Here is a 19658-nt window from a genome sequence, read left to right as displayed (position 1 = left end):
GTCTGGGCCTGGAATTTTCTTAATTAGTTGGAAAATTTTAACCATGAGTTCAATTTTTTAAACAGATGGCTGTCTGTTTCTTCTTTACTAAGCTTTGCAAGTTTGTATCTTTAATGGAATTTGCCCACTTCTCTTCTAAATTGTCAAATCTGTTGATGTAACTTTGTAAGATCTGTTTTCATTCTTGATATTGGAGATACATGTTGTTTCTCTTTCATTTCTTCAATGGTCTAGCTAGGAGCTTGTCAATATTGTTGATCTTTTCACAGACTAAGATTTTGGCTTTGCTAATTTACTTTGTTGTTATTGTTTTTTCCATTTATTTTTCTAGTTTCTTGAGGTGAAACTTTAGGCCATTGATTTTTTTTTTGACTTTTGTTCTTTTCTTACATATGTGTTGAAAGCTATATTTCCCTCCAAAGACTGCTTTACCTGTATCCCAATTTTAATATATTGTATTTTAATAATAATTTGAACAATTTTTTAATTTCTTGATTTCTCCTTGACCCATGCATTATTTTTATTGTGTAATTTAATTTTCAAATATTTGACTTTTTTTTCAAGGTATCTAATCATTACTGGTTTCTAACTTACATCTGTTGTTTTCAGAGAACATATATATTCTATATGATTTCAATCCATTTAAATGTATTAAAACTGGTCTTATGTCCCAGCAAGTGATCTGTCTTGGTAAATGACCCGTGTGTGCTTGAATGTGCATCCTGTATTGGTAGATGTAGTGTTTTATAAATGCCAGGTCAGGATGGTTGATAGTGATGTTCAGATCATCTATGTCTTTACTAAGTTTTAGACTAGTTGTTCTATCAATTGCTGAAATATATGTGTTACTATAATTAATAGTAACTCTAAGTAGACTGTGAAAAGTTGTTATATATTATCTCTGAAGCAACCACTAATAAAACACAGAATTGCTAAAAAGCCAACAGAAATTTAAATAGAATTATAAAGAGTAAATAATCTAAAAGAAAACATGGAAAGAGAAAAAGAAGGAAAAGAGAGGCAGGAGGAGAAAAACACAAAATAAATTATCAAATGTTATTTGTTAATTTCACATGCTTATGTATTAAAATCCAACCATATCAATAATTACATTAATTATTAGTTAACTGAACATTAATATAAAAAGGCAGAGATTATCAGTGTGGCTAATAAAAATAAGAACTAACTATATGATGCTTACAGAAGTATACATTAAGTATAATGACACAAATAGGTTGAAAGTAAATGGATGGAAAAAGATATATATGCAAAAAGTAAGCATAACAAGGCTGGAGTGGCTATATTTATACCAGATAAAATAGACTTCAAGGCAAAGAGTACTACCAGTGACAAAGAGGGGCATTTCATAAGGATAAAAAGATCAATTGATAAGAAAACATAATACTCATAAATATGTGTGCACCTAGTAACAGCATCACAATACACAAAGCAAAAATAGAATTAAAGAAAAACTAATTCCACAATCATAGTAAGAGAGCAGCCTGGTACTAGTTACTTCATTATAGCCAAAGTAGACATGCCTACTATTAATTTTTGTATATTGTTGTTTTATGCAGTAATCATACTGAACTCTTTTCAAAATTATAATAAATTATAATTTAGTTCTTATGAATTTTTTTTTATAAAGTAGCTCTTACAGATTTTTCTGTATGTGCAACCATACCATTTGTAGGCTTTCTTATAGTGTTCTGAGTCTCATGGCAAAGGTAGGGGTAAATAAGGAATCATAGAGGCAAACTGCAGGAAGCAGTATCTCTGTGGTAGCTGTAGAGGAGAGATCTCAAAGCTTCCTACATCGACTGGCTGGAGGAAACAAACAAAAAAACGGAAGAAACTCACATATGGAATTGTGGGTCATACAGCCAAAATCCCAGCAGGTTCTTCTGAATATCTACAGTTACGGCCTTCCTATCTCCTTGGTCACCTTCCATTGCTTTCTCCTGCACCCGTCCTTGTTCAGTCTCCACTAATTCTGCCAGCCCTTTTGCCGGTGGTCCTGTTATCCATTTGTGATTTGGGGTTTTGACTGCTTCCAGTTCTACCAAAAAATGGAGTTTGTGTTTTTGGCGTTTATTCTCAATGTTGATTTTAGATTATTTCCAAGAATAGAAAGGCAAATACTGATTTATTCTTCAAAGCATAAGTCTTCCACCAGTCTATTTTAGGATTATAAAAATTATAGAAATATCCAGCCCTCACAAAGTTGCCTAAGTGTGCTGATTTGCCAGCTTGATTTAATGTGCCTACTTCCTGGCAAATTAGTTTTTGTTTATTTGTTTGTTTGTTTTCCAAAGTCCAGTTTTCTATCAGTGGCATCACCCTTCTCCCAGGCTCAGAATCTCCATTATTTTTTAATACCTCCTGTCCTTCATCTGTATTCACTCTCAATTTGTTTTTTTTTTGTTTGTTTGTTTGTTTGTTTGTTTTTTTTTAATTTTTTTTTTTTTAATTTTTTTTTTTATTTTATTATTTTTTTTTTATTTATTGCATTTTAGGTTTTGGGGTACATGTGAAAAACATTCAAGGTTGTTGCATAGGTGCATACGTGGCAGTGTGATTTGCTGCCTTCCTCCCCTTCACCCATATCTGGCATTTCTCCCCATGCTATCCCTCCCCAATTCCCCACCCCCCCCGCTGTCCCCCCCACTCCCCCACAACAGACCCCCATGTATAGTGCTCCCCTCCCTGTGTCCATGTGTTCTCCTTGTTCAACACCCACCTATGAGTGAGAACATGTGGTGTTTGATTTTGTGTTCTTGTGTCAGTTTGCTGAGAATGATGGTTTCCAGGTTCATCCATGTCCCTACAAAGGACGCGAACTCCTCGTTTTTAATGGCTGCATAATATTCCATGGTGTATATGTGCCACATTTTTCCTGTCCAGTCTATCATCGATGGGCATTTGGGTTGGTTCCAGGTCTTTGCTATTGTAAACTGTGCTGCTATGAACATTCGTGTGCATGTGTCCTTATAGTAGAACGATTTATAATCCTTTGGATATATGCCCAGTAATGGGATTGCTGGGTCAAATGGAATTTCTATTTCTAGGTCCTTGAGGAATCGCCACACTGTTTTCCACAATGGTTGAACTAATTTACACTCCCACCAACAGTGTAAAAGTGTTCCTATTTCTCCACATCCTCTCCAGCATCTGTTGCCTCCAGATTTTTTAATGATTGCCATTCTAACTGGTGTGAGATGGTATCTCAATGTAGTTTTGATTTGCATTTCTCTAATGGCCAGTGATGATGAGCATTTTTTCATATGCTTGTTGGCCTCATGTATGTCTTCTTTTGTAAAGTATCTGTTCATATCCTTCGCCCACTTTTGAATGGGCTTGTTTGTTTTTTTCTTGTAAATCTTTTTTAGCTCGTTGTAAATTCTGGATATCAGCCCTTTGTCAGATGGGTAGGCTGCAAAAATTTTTTCCCATTCTGTTGGTTGCCGATTGACTCTATTGACTGTTTCTTTTGCTGTGCAGAAGCTGTGGAGTTTGATTAGGTCCCATTTGTCTATTTTGGCTTTTGTTGCCAATGCTTTTGGTGTTTTGGTCATAAAGTCCTTGCCTACGCCTATGTCCTGAATGGTTTTGCCTAGGTTTCCTTCTAGTGATTTTATGGTGTTAGGTCTTACGTTTAAGTCTTTAATCCATCTGGAGTCAATTTTAGTGTAAGGTGTCAGGAAGGGATCGAGTTTCTGCTTTCTGCATATAGCTAGCCAGTTTTCCCAACACCACTTATTGAACAGGGAATCCTTTCCCCATTGCTTGTTTTTTTCAGGTTTGTCAAAGATCGGGTGGTTGTAGATATGTTGTGTTGCCTCCGATGCCTCTGTTCTGTTCCATTGGTCTATATCTCTGTTTTGGTACCAGTACCATGCTGTTTTGATTACTGTAGCCTTGTAGTAGAGTTTGATGTCTGGTAGTGTGATGCCTCCTGCTTTGTTCTTTTTGCTTAGAATTGACTTGGCTATGCGGGCTCTCTTTTGGTTCCATATGAAGTTTAAGGTGGTTTTTTCCAGTTCTGTGAAGAAGGTCATTGGTAGCTTGATGGGGATAGCATTGAATCTGTAAATTACTTTGGGCAGTATGGCCATTTTCACGATATTAATTCTTCCTAACCATGAACATGGAATGTTTCTCCATCTGTTTGTGTCCTCTCTTATTTCGTTGAGCAGTGATTTGTAGTTCTCCTTGAAGAGGTCCTTTACGTTCCTTGTTAGTTGTATTCCTAGGTATTTTATTCTCTTTGTAGCAATTGTGAATGGCAGTTCGTTCTTGATTTGGCTCTCTTTAAGTCTGTTATTGGTGTATAGGAATGCTTGTGATTTTTGCACATTGATTTTGTATCCTGAGACTTTGCTGAAGTTGCTTATCAGTTTCAGGAGCTTTTGGGCTGAGATGAGGGGGTCTTCTAGATATACAATCATGTCGTCTGCAAATAGAGACAATTTGACTTCCTCCTTTCCTAATTGAATACCCTTTATTTCTTTTTCTTGCCTGATTGCTCTGGCTAGAACTTCCAGTACTATATTGAATAGGAGTGGTGAGAGAGGGCATCCTTGTCTAGTGCCAGATTTCAAAGGGAATGCTTCCAGTTGTTGCCCGTTCAGTATGATATTGGCTGTCGGTTTGTCATAAATAGCTTTTATTATTTTGAGATACGTTCCATCGATACCTAGTTTATTGAGGGTTTTTAGCATAAAGGGCTGTTGAATTTTGTCGAAGGCCTTCTCTGCATCGATTGAGATAATCATGTGGTTTTTGTCTTTGGTTCTGTTTATGTGGTGAATTACATTTATAGACTTGCGTATATTGAACCAGCCTTGCATCCCCGGGATGAATCCTACTTGATCATGGTGGATAAGCTTTTTGATGTGCTGTTGTAATCGGCTTGCCATTATTTTATTGAAGATTTTTGCATCTATGTTCATCATGGATATTGGCCTGTAGTTTTCTTTTCTTGTTGAGTCTCTGCCAGGTTTTGGTATTAGGATGATGTTGGTCTCATAAAATGATTTGGGAAGGATTCCCTCTTTTTGGATTATTTGGAATAGTTTCAATATGAATGGTATCAGTTCCTCTTTGTATGTCTGGTAGAATTCGGCTGTGAACCCATCTGGACCTGGGCTTTTTTTGGATGGTAGGCTCTTAATTGCTGCCTCGACTTCAGACCTTGTTATTGGTCTATTCAGGGTTTCGACTTCTTCCTGGTTTAGGCTTGGGAGGAGGCAGCTGTCCAGGAATTTATCCATTTCCTCCAGGTTTTCTAATTTATGTGCATAGAGTTGTTTGTAATAATCTCTGATGATGGTTTGAATTTCTGTGGAGTCTGTGGTGATATCCCCTTTGCCATTTTTTATTGCATCTATTTGATTATTCTCTCTTTTCTTTTTTATTAGTCTGGCTAGTGGTCTGTCTATTTTGTTGATCTTTTCAAAAAACCAGCTCCTGGATTTATTGATTTTTTGAAGGGTTTTTCGTGTGTCTATCTCCTTCAATTCTGCTTTGATCTTAGTTATTTCTTGTCTTCTGCTAGGTTTTGAGTTTTTTTGATCTTTCTCCTCTAGCTCTTTCAATTTTGACGATAGGGTGTCAATTTTAGATCTCTCCTTTCTTCTCATGTGGGCACTTATTGCTATATATTTTCCTCTAGAGACTGCTTTAAATGTGTCGCAGAGATTCTGGTATGTGGTGTCTTCATTCTCGTTGGTTTCGAAGAACGTCTTTATTTCTGCCTTCATTTCATTGTTTATCCAGTCAACATTCAGGAGAAAGTTGTTCATTTTCCATGAGGCTGTGCGGTTCTGGGTTGGTTTCTGAATTCTGAGTTCTAACTTGATTGCACTGTGGTCTGAGAGACTGTTTGTTATGGTTTCCGTTCTTTTGCATTTGCTGAGGAGTGATTTACTTCCAATTATGTGGTCAATTTTAGAGTAGGTGTGATGTGGTGCTGAGAAGAATGTATATTCTGTGGATTTGGGGTGGAGAGTTCTGTAAACGTCTATTAGGTTTGCTTGTTCCAGGTCTGAGTTCAAGTCCTGGATATCCTTGTTAATTTTCTGTCTCGTTGATCTGTCTAATATTGACAATGGTGTGTTGAAGTCTCCCACTATTATTGTGTGGGAGTCTAAGTCTCTTTGTAAGTCTTTAAGAACTTGCCTTATGTATCTGGGTGCTCCTGTATTAGGTGCATATATATTTAGGATCGTTAGCTCTTCTTGCTGCATTGATCCTTTTACCATTATGTAATGTCCTTCTTTGTCTCTTTTGATCTTTGTTGCTTTAAAGTCTATTTTATCAGAGATGAGAATTGCAACTCCTGCTTTTTTTTGCTCTCCATTTGCTTGGTAAATCTTCCTCCATCCCTTTATTTTGAGCCTTTGTGTATCCTTGCATGCGAGATGGGTTTCCTGGATACAGCACACTGATGGGTTTTGGCTTTTTATCCAATTTGCCAGTCTGTGTCTTTTGATTGGGGCATTTAGTCCGTTTACATTTAGGGTTAATATTGTTATGTGTGAATTCGATCCTGTCATTTTGGTGCTAGGTGGCTGTTTTGCCCTTTGGTTGATGCAGATTCTTCATTGTGTTGATGCTCTTTACCTTTTCGTGTGTTTTTGGAGTGGCTGGTACTGGTTGTTCTTTTCTATGTGTAGTGCCTCCTTCAGGAGCTCTTGTAGAGCTGGTCTGGTGGTGATGAACTCTCTGAGTTCTTGCTTGTTCACAAAGGATTTTATTTTTCCTTCACTTATGAAGCTTAGTTTGGCTGGATACGAAATTCTGGGTTGAAAGTTCTTTTCCTTAAGGATGTTGAATATCGGCCCCCACTCTCTTCTGGCCTGTAGGGTTTCTGCTGAGAGATCTGCAGTGAGTCTGATGGGCTTCCCTTTGTGGGTAACCCGACCTTTCTCTCTGGCTGCCCTTAGTATTTTCTCCTTCATTTCAACCCTGGTGAATCTGATGATTATGTGTCTTGGGGTTGCTCTTCTAGAGGAGTATCTTTGTGGTGTTCTCTGTATTTCCTGGACTTGAATCTTGGCCTGCCTTGTTAGGTTGGGGAAGTTTTCCTGGATAATATCCTGAAGAGTATTTTCCAGCTTGGATGCATTCTCTTCGTCACATTCAGGTACACCTATCAAACGTAGATTAGGTCTTTTCACATAGTCCCATATTTCTTGTTGACTTTGTTCATTCCTTTTTACCCTGTTTTCTCTAATCTTGCCTTCTCGTTTTATTTCATTGAGTTGATCTTCGACCTCTGATATCCTTTCTTCTGCTTGGTCAATTCGGCTGTTGAAACTTGTGCATGCTTCACGAAGTTCTCGTGTTGTGTTTTTCAGCTCCATCAATTCGCTCATATTCCTCTCTAAGTTGTCCATTCTTGTTAGCATTTCGTCAAGTCTTTTTTCAAGGTTCTTAGTTTCTTTGCATTGGGTTAGAACATGTTCTTTTAGCTCACGGAAGTTTCTTATTATCCTTTCTGAAAGCTAATTCTGAAGCTAATTCTGTCATTTCATCACACTCATTCTCCATCCAGTCTTGTTCCCTTGCTGGTGAGGAGTTGTGATCCCTTGTAGGAGGAGAAGTGTTCTGGTTTTGGGTGTTTTCATCCTTTTTGCGCTGGTTTCTTCCCATCTTTGTGGATTTATCCACCTGTTGACTTTGTAGTTGTTGTCTTTCTGATTTTGGTAATTTTAAGTCTGCTGTGGCAGAACTCATAAACCCCCTGCTCTTCCCCCCAGGTGTTCTGTCCCAGGGAGTTACGGTTTTATGATGTTCCCCTGTGCGGTTGCTGTTTTCCCTGCCCACAAGGTGGCAGCCTAGTCACACTCAGGTTGCAGAGGCTTCGCTAAGCTGCTGTGGGCTCCACCCAGCTTCCGTGTGAACTTCTGGGTGTAGTTAGAACTGCTTCCGCGATGTTGGCCCGCCCCTGTAGTGACGGAGTCTCTGTAGTGGCGGATTGCCTTGTTAGATTGCCCTGGGAATAGCAGGGTGCCTATGGAGAACGCCCCTCCTCCACAGAGCTGGACCGTCCCGGTTTCAGTTGTGTTTCAGGTCTTCTTGCTGGGTAAGAGGGGATACCGTCTCATCTGATCTGCCTCCGGAGCCGCTGCGTTGGCTAAAGCCGCGGCTCTGAGATTCGTGGCGCTGGCCTGGCTCCCCGTTTCAGCTCCCCTTGCTGGCTTATAGGGGACTCAGACTCTCTCACTTTGTACAGTGAGCCGTTGCCTCAGGGTGCCGGCCCAGCGGCTGTGCTGTTCAAGCCAGCAGCGCCAGCGGCGCTGGCGACCCGTGTGGCTTCTCTGCGTGTGAATCTCCTGGACTGTGGGCAGTAAAAATCAGTCTGGAAATACGGCGTCCACTCACCCTCTGTGCTTTCTCTCGGAGCTGCATTCCCGAGTTCCTCCTAAGCGGCCATCTTGGATCTCCCCTCTCAATTTGTTAATCAGCGATCACCTACCTCATCTATCAGTTCTAGCTCCTTCTCCGGGGAAGCCAGAGGTTAGGAGGAGTGTTACTCTTGTAGTGCCCTAATCTTGAAATGAGGAAATAGTCTTTGGTTGCCCCAGTCACAAGAAAGAGCTAAGGTATTATTAAAGAGTAGTTCTCTAGGACCCTCCCTTGGGGAATCCAACCTGTGTGTTTGGCCGATTTAGGTACCCAGGATTACTTTCTTGCCATCCAGATACATGAATCCTAAGGAACTCTCCCATTCTGCAACTAATTGGCTTGGCCCAGCTTTTCTGTCTTATTCATATTAGTCTTGGGTGTTGTTCCTAATCTTTTAGTCTCATCTCATATCTACTGTATAGCTCTGGTACCTAGTAGTACACTTTGCCATTTCTTCCTTGTTCTTCTGAAAGTTCACCTAGCCCTATATGAAAGTATACCCATCCTGCTTGGCATTGTATATTTTAACCATCTCCATGTTTGGACTTGATCTGAAATGTTGGCTTATACCTGGGGCCGTTCTACTCATATTCCAGTTCTCATTCCCAGCTTGTCCTAAAGCCAATATTCCAACTTGTTCCTGGGATACCACTTCCAAGCAAAATCATCATACTCAGAGAAAGTTGTGCTTCGATAAGCTTTATTTGTCTTTAACATAACAGGTTCCCTATAAAAGTTGGTTAAATTGAATTTAGTTGAAATTATGATAGCAGCATACTAACCTCTGTTTTTTTCCTTATCTTTTCCTTCCTCTAAGTATTTAGTGATAGGAAATAGACTAGAAATGAAGTGAAAATGGAGGTTAACAAACAGAAGAGGCTTTTCTATTTTGTAAAGTTACAAGACTGACCAAATAAAATGATTCTTCTAGAAATTTTTGAGTATGTATTAAAATTTATTACATCTAGAGCACAAGCAAATTGGAAGTTTTATCTATTTTAGAAATAAGAAAATGTTTAATCGAAATTTAGAAGTTATTAAAACAAATTTTAATAGCTCCTGTTAAAGAAGATAACAAATTTTTAGAAGATGCCACAGATGAAACATTTACTGAAGGGGAAGAATCATATTTAGAAGAAGACTCAGATGAGGAACATTTGGAAGGAAGTTTGAGTTCATTTCAGTATGAAGATTTGCAAAGCACCACAGGTAGGTATTATTAGTTTTCTACCAGTAATTGTCACTGTTTTAAAGACAAATAGCCAGACAAATTCAACAGTTATAAATCTATAGAAAGAAAAATCTACAGGATGTGTGTCTGTGTGGGAATGATAAAAGGACAAATATTGTGCATATTTCGTTAGGGTATGTTAGCAGCCCTAGACTTGTGGTTTTTATTTCTGAGGATCACATACAGAACTCTCATACTCATTCTTCTGGGTTTTGAGAAGGTATAAAAACAGCTCTACTACACATGAGTGGGAGTTCACCTCTCGCTTGAAAGTAATTGGGAGTTGCTCTTGGAGACTGTTGTGCCATGACCAGAGCTCAGCATTTACTCCCAATGCATGTGGGCATGATGGCTTTTCCTTCCATGCTCATTGATGACTGTGTCCTATATTCAGGCCAGTGGTAGTACTTATGGCAAGAGTATTGCAGGCTGTGTACATTCCTCCTGTCCCTGGGAAATACAATTTTGTATTCACTAGACACTCTGTATTAGTCGGTTCTCACGCTGCTAATAAAGATATACCTGAGACTGGGTAATTTTTAAAGGAAAGAGGTTTACTTGACTCACAGTTCTGCATGGCTGGGGAGGCCTCAGGGAACTTACAATCATGGCAGAAAGGGAAGCAAACACGTTCTTCTTCATATGATGGCAGGAAGGAGAAGTGCAGAGTGAAGGAGGGAAATGCCCCTTATAAAACCATCAGATCATGTGAGAACTCATTCACCATCATGAGAACAGCATGGAGGTAACAGCCCCTAAGATTCAATTACCTCCTACCAGGTCCCTCCCACGACTTGTGGAGATTATGGGGACTACAATTCAAGATAAGATTTGGGTGGGGACACAGCCAAACCATATCACTCTTCTTAAATTATTTTATTTTTTTAGTATCTCAGCAACCCCCTGCTCCAGCTGCGGAAGAGGCAGAGGAGGAAGTTAAAAAGAAAATATCAGAAAGTTTCTTCTATGATTATATGGAGCTTGCTTCGAAGCCTTTTGTGACTCTGGATTCAAACATACCACTGGATCTTCTCACACTCATGTATCCACCCTGGCCAATTATGTATAATTTTGGGATTTTCATTTCTTAGGTCAGAGGTCAGCAAACTACGCCCCAGGGAGCCCAAATCTGCCTTCCCACCTGTTTTTGTAAATCAGGTTTTATTGGAACACAGCTACATCCATTTGTTTACATTTTGTTTATTATGGCTGCCATTACACAAGGGTAGACATGAGTAGCTGTGACAGAGACCGTCTGGCTCACAACGCCAAAACTATTTACTACCTGCCCTTTAAAAGTGTGCCAGCCCATCTTAGGTCATTCTAAGAAGCTTGAGTTCTTAGAGATTTGATAGAAATGCATGATCTTAATTTAAACTAAGCTTTTGTTTGGTGCCAAATAACCATACAGAGAAATGATGTTTTTCTGGCTGTCCTTTGCACAAGTGGAAAGACTGCAGTTCATGAGACCTGAGTGAAGGAAACCAGAAGACGTCTTATTCCCATTTACTTTTGCCATTGCCTGTTAAGTTAAATCATTGATTTTCTTTCTTGAAACACTTATGTGTCTGTCCATTGTAAGGCATTAGTATTTTCACGTTATATATCAGAAGAACTGTCAGAGAAGACAATTCTTAGGAAATAGGGCACAAAATAGCAAGTTTTTATTGGTCTGGAGAATAAGAGCCCTTGGAGATATGTGGAACTGGGGATAACTGACAAGGGGATTTAGTGTTTGCCGTCACATGGTGATGTTAGGCTTGCGATGCAGGTAGTTAGAAGACAGTTTCCATTGGGGTCCGTAGCCGGCAAGTTACTGGGCTCGCCTTTTGGATAGTTAGTGCTTGTCATCACATGGCCGAAACCACTGACTGGCCTCTTACATGAGGAATACTTACAGAGATAGTGAATACTTACAATACTCACTGACTCAGTTTTGCTTTTTACATGAAAACATAAAAATAGAACATGTTGTTAAATCCCAGGTGTAACTAAACTAATTCATGCTGAATTATCTTGTAACCTAGAATTTTCTCTCTTCATGGCTTTTTTTTTTTGCCCATCTTTGGACAAGTTTCTGACAAAAGTTATGCTGTTTACTTCCTTTTTGCCTTTTTTTTTTTTCCCAGATGGGGTGGGGTGGTATATTAGAATCCCCTGGAAGTTTTTCCTAAAGTACGCAATGCTCTGATGCCTTCTCGGACCTACTATGCTAGTTCTGTGTGGAGAGGGACTTGGGCATATGTACTCCGAAAAAACTCTCCGAGATGGTTTGGCAGTGAGCCGCTTTGTCACTGTTTGAGGACAGGAGGGTCTGTATTAGAGAAACATGCCTAGATTCTAAACAGCAGAGTCAGAAGAACCTCAACTTTTATTCCAATATATGAATTCTCTCTGTTCATGCTAGATGGGTGGCTGTATAAACTATAGCCTTTTCTTTCTTTTTTTGAGACGGAGTTTCGCTCTTGTTACCCAGGCTGGAGTGCAATGGCGCGATCTCGGCTCACCGCAACCTCCACCTCCTGGGTTCAGGCGATTCTCCTGCCTCAGCCTCCTGAGTAGCTGAGATTACAGGCACGCGCCACCATGCCCAGCTAATTTTTTGTATTTTTAGTAGAGATGCGGTTTCACCATGTTGACCAGGATGGTCTCGATCTCTTGACCTCGTGATCCACCCGCCTCGGCCTCCCAAAGTGCTGGGATTACAGGCGTGAGCCACTGCGCCCGGCTATAGCCTTTTCTTAAACATTTTCAACACCAAAAAAATCACAGAGTAGCTTACCTCACTTTTGGATGTCTCACTAGAGAGCTTTTTGGGCCTTGAATAAAATCCTGCCTCACTGGGATGGCCCCCATTAGATTTAGTTCTGTTCTCTGGCGATGGAACAAATATAATCTCTCTATCTTGTGGGGAATTCTAGGAAGAACAAGTCAGCCATCATGCATTCCCTAAGTACTCTTTTAATTAACCCTTTAGTGATTATTAATATATTATATTGATTCTAATTCAGTTTTTAAATGTACGTCTTTTAAATTTTAGCAATGTTAAATGAAGTTTAGCCTAAAGCTGCCTCCTTACGTATTTTAAGTTTGGCCTAAAGGTTTCGCTGTACATGGTGAACTATAACCTAGAGGGAGTTAGACTCAAGTCTACTCTGAGCCAATTACTCAAGTTTTGGTCAATCAAAGGTGGCCAACTATTGAAACTGTGTTAAAATAGGGCAGACGCCAAGCTGTAAGCAGTTTGGCTATTTCTGTGCTTCATTTTTGTTTTCTATGCGTCACTTTCCTTTTTCAGTCCATAAATCTTCCTGCACGTGGCTGGGCTGGAATTTCTGGGCCTACTCTGGCTGAGAAGGCTGCCCAATTCTTGAATTGTTCTGTGCTCAGTTAAACTCTGTTAAATTTAATTTGGCTTTTAAGAAAACTTAATTTTAAGTTTTCTTTCAATAGCAAGAAATGTGCTATTTATAAAGTATCACATAAACCATGGTATAATTTTAAAGGACATTATACAGAACTTGACAATGTTTAAACATTTTAAAGTGAAGTTCTTGGATGACTATGGACAAACATTGAAAGCTCTAGGTCTTTGACAGGAATTTAAGAAGAGGCAAGCTAGAAGAGAGGATGAGATAAGACAAAGAGTGCTGAAGATATATCAAAACACATTTTAAGATTTTCAGAACTCCACTGAGGGTCTGCTGCTGTGTCTGGGATTAAAAGGAAAGGATCAGACCAGGCGCAGTGGCTCACACCTGTAATCCTAGCACCTTGGGAGACTTGGCAGGCAGATCACTTGAGCTCAGGAATTCGAGACCAGTCTGGGCAACATGGCAAAAAAACACAAAAATTAGCCAGGTGTGGTGGTGCACACCTGTAGTCCCAGCAACTTGAGGGGCTGAGGTGGGAGGAGCTCTTGAGCCTGGGAAGTTGAGGCTGCAGTGAGCCGTGTTCATGTCACTGCACTCCAGCCTGGGTGACAAAGTGAGATCCTATCTCTAAAAAAGAAGAAAAAGGAAAGGATCAGGTTCTAGTTATGCACAAATTAATGAATTGATTCATTCAACAAACATTTCCTGAATAACTAAAAGGGTGAAGACAATGTGCTAGGCATTCTGGGAAGTGGAGACCGAGAGAAGCAGCCTCTGCCCTCAGTAAGCTGTAATTTAGAGGGTGAGAATTTGAGAAGTTAACAACCTGACCCATCCTGGCTTGCCCTTTTATCAGGACAGCAGCATGTAAAAGGGAGTTTTCCCGCTAAAATTAAAGATAATATTAGATAAATGATAATTTCTCTAATTCCTATTTTCATCTAAGGTAGTGAAGAAATGGTAACCCATTTCTATTCTCATAGCTACTAACATGCTTTTAGCCTTCTGAGGTATTATATTGCCACCTGGGAAGAGGGAAAAAAAGGAAGGGAAGAAGGGAAAGTGAGGGTAGTGGTTTGAAGAGAAGAAAAAAGACGTAAAATTTCTTTTCCTTGAACAGATCCAGTACCCTGAAATGCTTTATCTCTTTATCTCTTTTTTTTATATCTTTGTTTTTTTGAGATGAAGTCTCACCCTGTCACCCAGGCTGGAGTGCAATGGCGCAATCTCCACTCACTGCAACCTCCGTCTCCCCAGGTTCAAGTGATTCTCCTGCCTCAGCCTCCCTAGTAGCTGGGATTACAGGTGTGCTACCATGCCTGGCTAATTTTTTGTATCTTTAGTAGAGATGAGATTTTACCATGTTGGCCAGGCTGGTCTCGAACTCCGACCTCGTGATCCACCCACCTCGGCCTCCTAAAGTGCTGGGATTACAGGTGTCAGCCACCGTGCCTGGCTATCTCTTTCACTTTAACTATTTGGTAACAAGAGAGGCTGCTTATACTTGGTTATAATTTCTTTATATTTCACAATTTAAATTGCATTAATTTAAATCTCTCTTTTTACATTCTACATTTTCTTGTTAAACTTTAATATTTCTTTCTATGAAAATTTGTACTTATGAATAAGTGGAATCCTCTAAAATCACAATTTGTTTTTAAACAAGGGCACAAGAAATACAAATTCCTCCAATAATCCCTCAACTTAGATGTTCAGCAACAAATTCTTGTGAACAAAGAATCTTTTTGCTTAAGCTACACTATAGGATATGCTTCTTTTGTCAACTCTAATTTTTTTCATAGATTGGTTTCACTTAACTTGCTTATTATATTTATGTTTTGGGTATATTAATTTTGACTTAAACTTACTAACAATATACATTTAAAATATGTTTTATATAACTTAGATTTTTATACCTCTTTTTAAAAAAATTATTTTTATTTTAGATTCAGAGGGTACACATGCAGGCTTATTAGAAGAATATATTGTGTGATACTGACGTTAGGGCTTCGGTTGATCTCATCACCCACAAGTGAACATAGGACCCAATAGGAAGGTTTTCAGCCTTTGTCCCCTCCCTCCCCCTACTTTGGAATCCGTAGTATCTGTTGTTCCTGTCTTTATGTCTGTGCATACCCAATATTTAGCTCCCACTTATAAGTGAGAACATGCAATATTTGGTTTTCTGTTTCTACATTAATTTGCTTAGGATAATGGCGTCCAGCTGCATCCATGCTGATGCAAAGGACATGATTTCATTGTTTTCATGGCTGTATAGTATTTCATGGTGTATATATGTCACGTTTTCTTTATCTAGTGCACCACTGATGGGAACCTAGGTGGATTCCATGTCTTCGCTGTTATAAATAGTGCTGTGATAAGCATATGAGTGCATGCATCTTTTTGGTACAGTGATTTTTCTTTGGGTATATCCCCAGCAATGGGATTGCTAGATTGAATGGTAGTTCTAATTTTAGTTCTTTGAGAAACCTGCAAACTGCTTTCCACAGTGGCTGAACGAATTTACATTCTCACTAATAACATACAAGCATTTGCTTTTGTCTGCAGCCTCACCAACATCTCTTATTTTTTGACTTTTTAATGATAGCCTTTCTGACTGGTATGAGATAGTATCTCATTGTGGTTTTGATTTGCATGTCACTGATGATTAGTGATGTTGAGCATTTTTCATGTTTGTTGGCTGCTTGTATGTCTTCTTTTGAAAAGTGTCTATTGAAGTCCTCTGCCTGCTTTTTAGTGGGATTATTTTTTTCTTGTTGATTTCTTTAAGTCTCTTACAGATTTTGGATATTAGCCTTTTGTCAGATGCATAGTTTGGGAATTTTTTCTCCTGTTCTGTAGGTTGGCTGTTTAATCTGTTGATGGTTTATTTTGCTGTGCAGAAACTCTTTAGTTTAGTAAGTCCCACTCTATTTTGAATCAGTACAATTTTATTCTATAGCATACACACACACAAACACATACACATGCTACTTACCTACACACCCATACATATACTAAGCTCAGAAAAGAAATGTTAGTCTATTAATTACATATATATTTATATGTTATATATTAATCAATTTTCATAATTTGTTGATACGAATTAAATTTTAGTTAAATGTATGTGAATTTATTATAATCATATTATCAAATGGTGTGTTAGAATTTTACAAACATGTTAGAATTTGCCTACATAATATTTTTATTATGGTTAGTCAACAAATTTAGCAGGCATTGTGAATACAAAGGTGATGAAGATACAGATTTTCTCCCATGTTATACAGCATGATTTAGTTTTAGTGGAAGATAGGATAATAAAATTGTCCAGGTGACAACTTTGCTGTCTGTGGTATCCAAATAGGTTTAACCTTATTTATTTTTGCAAAAACAATTAATGGGCTCTCAGGATTCCCCAGGAAAATTAAAATATTAACTAAATCAGAGTATGGGGATAGTCACCTGATTTGTTTATTTATTTATTTATTTCCTGCTCAGGCCTTTTTTTCCTCACCTAATTTAAAAACAAATTTTTTAGTGATACATAGAAAAATCATGAGTTTCAGGGTAAAATTCAACTACTTCAACCTCATATCTTCATCTAAGATATATTTATTTCTTCACTTTTCCAATCCCTGGGACAGTGTTGTTTTTCACTTCTTTTCCTTAGCAGCTTCCCTCAGACATTCTTTTGGTTATGACTGCAGAAAGCGAGCCAACCTACAACTTCTGGATGACAGTAATGCAGTGTACATAGCTGGGAACCAAGTGATCTTTCTGAATTTGAAAACCAAGGAACAGATCTACCTGCGAAGTAGCAGCGGTGAAGGAATTGGCGTCATTGGGGTATGTCTTCGATCAATTAGAAAAAAAATAATCTATGTTTTTTTTGCTTGTTCTGTGGACCAGCCAATATGGTTGTTAGATGCCAACACCATGTACAGTGTTTTGGATTCACACGAGATGCACAACTGTCTGTATTCTCAGGCATTTTCAATTCAGTTATTACAGCTACTACATTCACTGTCATTACCTCTTTGCACTATTATATTATTATTATTTCTTTTTGCAGATAGGGAACAGGCTTATAGAGGTTAGGTGACTTCCCCATAGTCAGGCAAGTTTTTCACATTTAGATTAGAAGTGGAAGTGAGTGAAGACATTTTAAAGATTTTTAATCTGAAAGCTGGAGCAGGCACATGGCCATGGGAATGGAGAAAGTGAGGAAAACGTGAGACACAGAGGATGTAGACATAGATTACTATGGAAACAGGATGTGTTGAGATGTATGGAGTGAAATATACTATCATGTTTGTTTTTTTCTTCATCATCTATCTATATATAGCATGTATACATGATAAAAGTCCATGTCCTCAGGGAGTTTGTTACAAGACTAATAACTTCAGCAATAATTTATTATGTAATACTGTGCATCCAACACTACACGGAATATATAGCAGGGAATTTAAATGAAGAAGAGCTCATGACCTCTGTGAATTCAGAATTTAAAATCCATCTAAAGAGACAAGACCTATATTTGTAAGAAAGAAAAAAAAAACCAACTAGACACACAAGTACATTACATGAAAATGTGGCAGTTAATGTGGCAGTACCTGTGTGCAGATAGCCATGGGCCCAACATGAGGGTCATGGATTTTGTGAAGGGAAGTCAGCCTGTGAGGTTTCAGGAGCTCTGAGGTCCACACCATCTGCAGGAGATGAGGAAACACCTAATTGTCAAATATTTATCTATTACTTTGTGGTCAATAATAGTTTTTAAATTTCTATTTTACTATTTTGTTATAAAATAATTTGGTTTGAGGACAGTAGTCAGAGGTGTAGTGTGGTCAAGAATGCTAATCCTGGCCGTGCTCAGTGGCTCTGCCTATAATCCCAACACTTTGGGAGGCCAGGTGGGTGGATCACCTGAGGTTGGAAGTTCAAGACCAGCCTGACCAATGTGGAGAAAACCCGTCTCTACTAAAAATACAAAATTAGCTTGGCATGGTGGCACACACCTGTGATCCCAGCTACCTTGGGAGGCTGAGGCAGGAGAACTGCTTGAATCTGGGAGGCAGAGGTTGCAGTAAGCTGAGATCGCACCATTGCACTCCAGCCTGGGCAATAAGAGTGAAACTCCGTCCTAAAAAAAAAAAAATAAGTAAGCTAATCCTAATCCTCATCCACCTGGATGTTGAGCAATTTTATGTCCACAAGGGCTTTTGTCTGTGTGTGCTGGAGCTGTTGAAGCCTGGGTTGTGACAGAGGCCTTGCCTCCACTGTCCATGTTACCTCATCTTTTCTGAAACAGTTATCCAGGTAAGGATGAGAAATACTGTAGCAAAGCTATGAGAAAAGTGTTTGGGTACCCTACCTGGAAAAGTTAGGGTGAATCTCTACGTTGGATGTAAAGTGAATGATTAATTACAGGTCTTCACTAAAAATAAAACTCCTGGCTGGGCGTGGTGGCCCGTGCCTGTAATCATAGCACTTTGGGAGGCTGAGGGTGTGAGTTCAGGGCCAGCCTGGCCAACATGGTGGAACCCCATCTCTACTACAAATGCAAAAATTAACCAGGTGTGGTTGCATATGCCTGTAATTCCACCTACTTAGGACACTGAGGCACGAGAATTGCTTGAGCCTGGTAGGTGGAGGTTGCAGTGAGCAGAGATCATGCCACTGCACTCCAGCCTGGGTGACAGAGTGAGACTCTGTCTCAGTCAATCCATCTCCCAAACTCAGCCCTACAGCAATTTCCAATATGAGAGGTGTTAGGCACACTGTGAATGAAGAGACCCCTAAACAGGCTTTGTGTGAGCAACAAGGCTGTTTTATTCACCTGGGTGTGAGTGGGCTGAGTTAGAAAAGAGAGTCAGTGAAGGGCAGTGGGATAGGAGTTGGTTTTATAGATTTGGGGTAGGCAGTGGAAAGTTACAGAAGTTATAGTTCAGGGCACTTTTTGCAAGCCAGGCAGGTGCCATTGGTGGGGGCAGTGTCAGAAGTCCAGTGTCACAAGGTTGACTTATCAGTTGAGGCAGGAATGGTTGAGGCAGGAGCAATGGTAGAATGTCACAAGGTGGGTTAATCAAGCACTGCAGGAGCTAGCTATTCTTCTCCTTTTGCGATTTTTCTGTTACTTTAGGCTTTCTGGCTCCAGGAGGCTGTCTGGAGGTGTATGTGTGGATCACAGGGGTCACCATGGTATAGTCCATGGTACAATCAGTTCAAAGAACCTTGCATTAGGCAGAAATTTTTAAACTTACTGTAGACAAGACCTAGAAGGGTAAAGGATTTGTCTGGATCTTCATCCAAATTTCTTTGACCACATGTTCCACACTGTATTTCTTTATAAATGGGAATCAGATAGATATGGTCTTAATCCATTTCCCCTACCTCCTTGAGATCTGCTATTTCTTGTCCCATTTGTTTCTTGACTCCAACACTTGGCTTGAATCCTATCTCTTACATTAACACACTGTAGACTGTGTGACTGCAGGCAAGTTACTTAAACTCTGTGCCTCGGTTTACTCGTCAATAAGGTGGAGATAATAGTGGTATCTAAGCTCACAAGGTTGGTGTAAAATATAAAGGAAATAATGTTATCTTGGGTACCAGGATTAGCAATCTATATCTGAGAACCA

General features: G+C 39.3%; 1 protein-coding gene and 1 long non-coding RNA gene across 2 annotated transcripts in view; one reads left to right on the top strand and one right to left on the bottom strand.

The window, feature by feature from the left end:
- LOC105724992 (cilia- and flagella-associated protein 44) overlaps window positions 1-19658 on the top strand; it is a 70201-nt gene that overhangs the window by 10280 nt on the left and 40263 nt on the right. The window contains exons 3-5 of the mRNA XM_064374616.1: window positions 9469-9621; window positions 10532-10685; window positions 16701-16863. Of these exons, the coding sequence (XP_064230686.1) occupies window positions 9469-9621; window positions 10532-10685; window positions 16701-16863 (470 nt within the window). The remainder of the gene's footprint in view (window positions 1-9468; window positions 9622-10531; window positions 10686-16700; window positions 16864-19658) is intronic.
- Window positions 1-19658, bottom strand: part of LOC135274216 (uncharacterized) — a 31625-nt gene that overhangs the window by 2980 nt on the left and 8987 nt on the right. The window contains exons 3-4 of the long non-coding RNA XR_010341996.1: window positions 9195-9250; window positions 1659-1824 (exon numbers count right to left, since the gene is read on the bottom strand). This is a non-coding gene — a long non-coding RNA (uncharacterized LOC135274216). The remainder of the gene's footprint in view (window positions 1-1658; window positions 1825-9194; window positions 9251-19658) is intronic.

Source organism: Aotus nancymaae, unplaced genomic scaffold (assembly GCF_030222135.1).
Source record: "Aotus nancymaae isolate 86718 unplaced genomic scaffold, 86718_ANA_hifiasm-v0.15.2.pri h1tg000011l, whole genome shotgun sequence".
Classification (NCBI taxonomy): domain Eukaryota; kingdom Metazoa; phylum Chordata; class Mammalia; order Primates; family Aotidae; genus Aotus; species Aotus nancymaae.
Note: the sequence above shows the minus strand (reverse complement) of the source record. Positions and strands in the feature narration are given on the sequence as shown.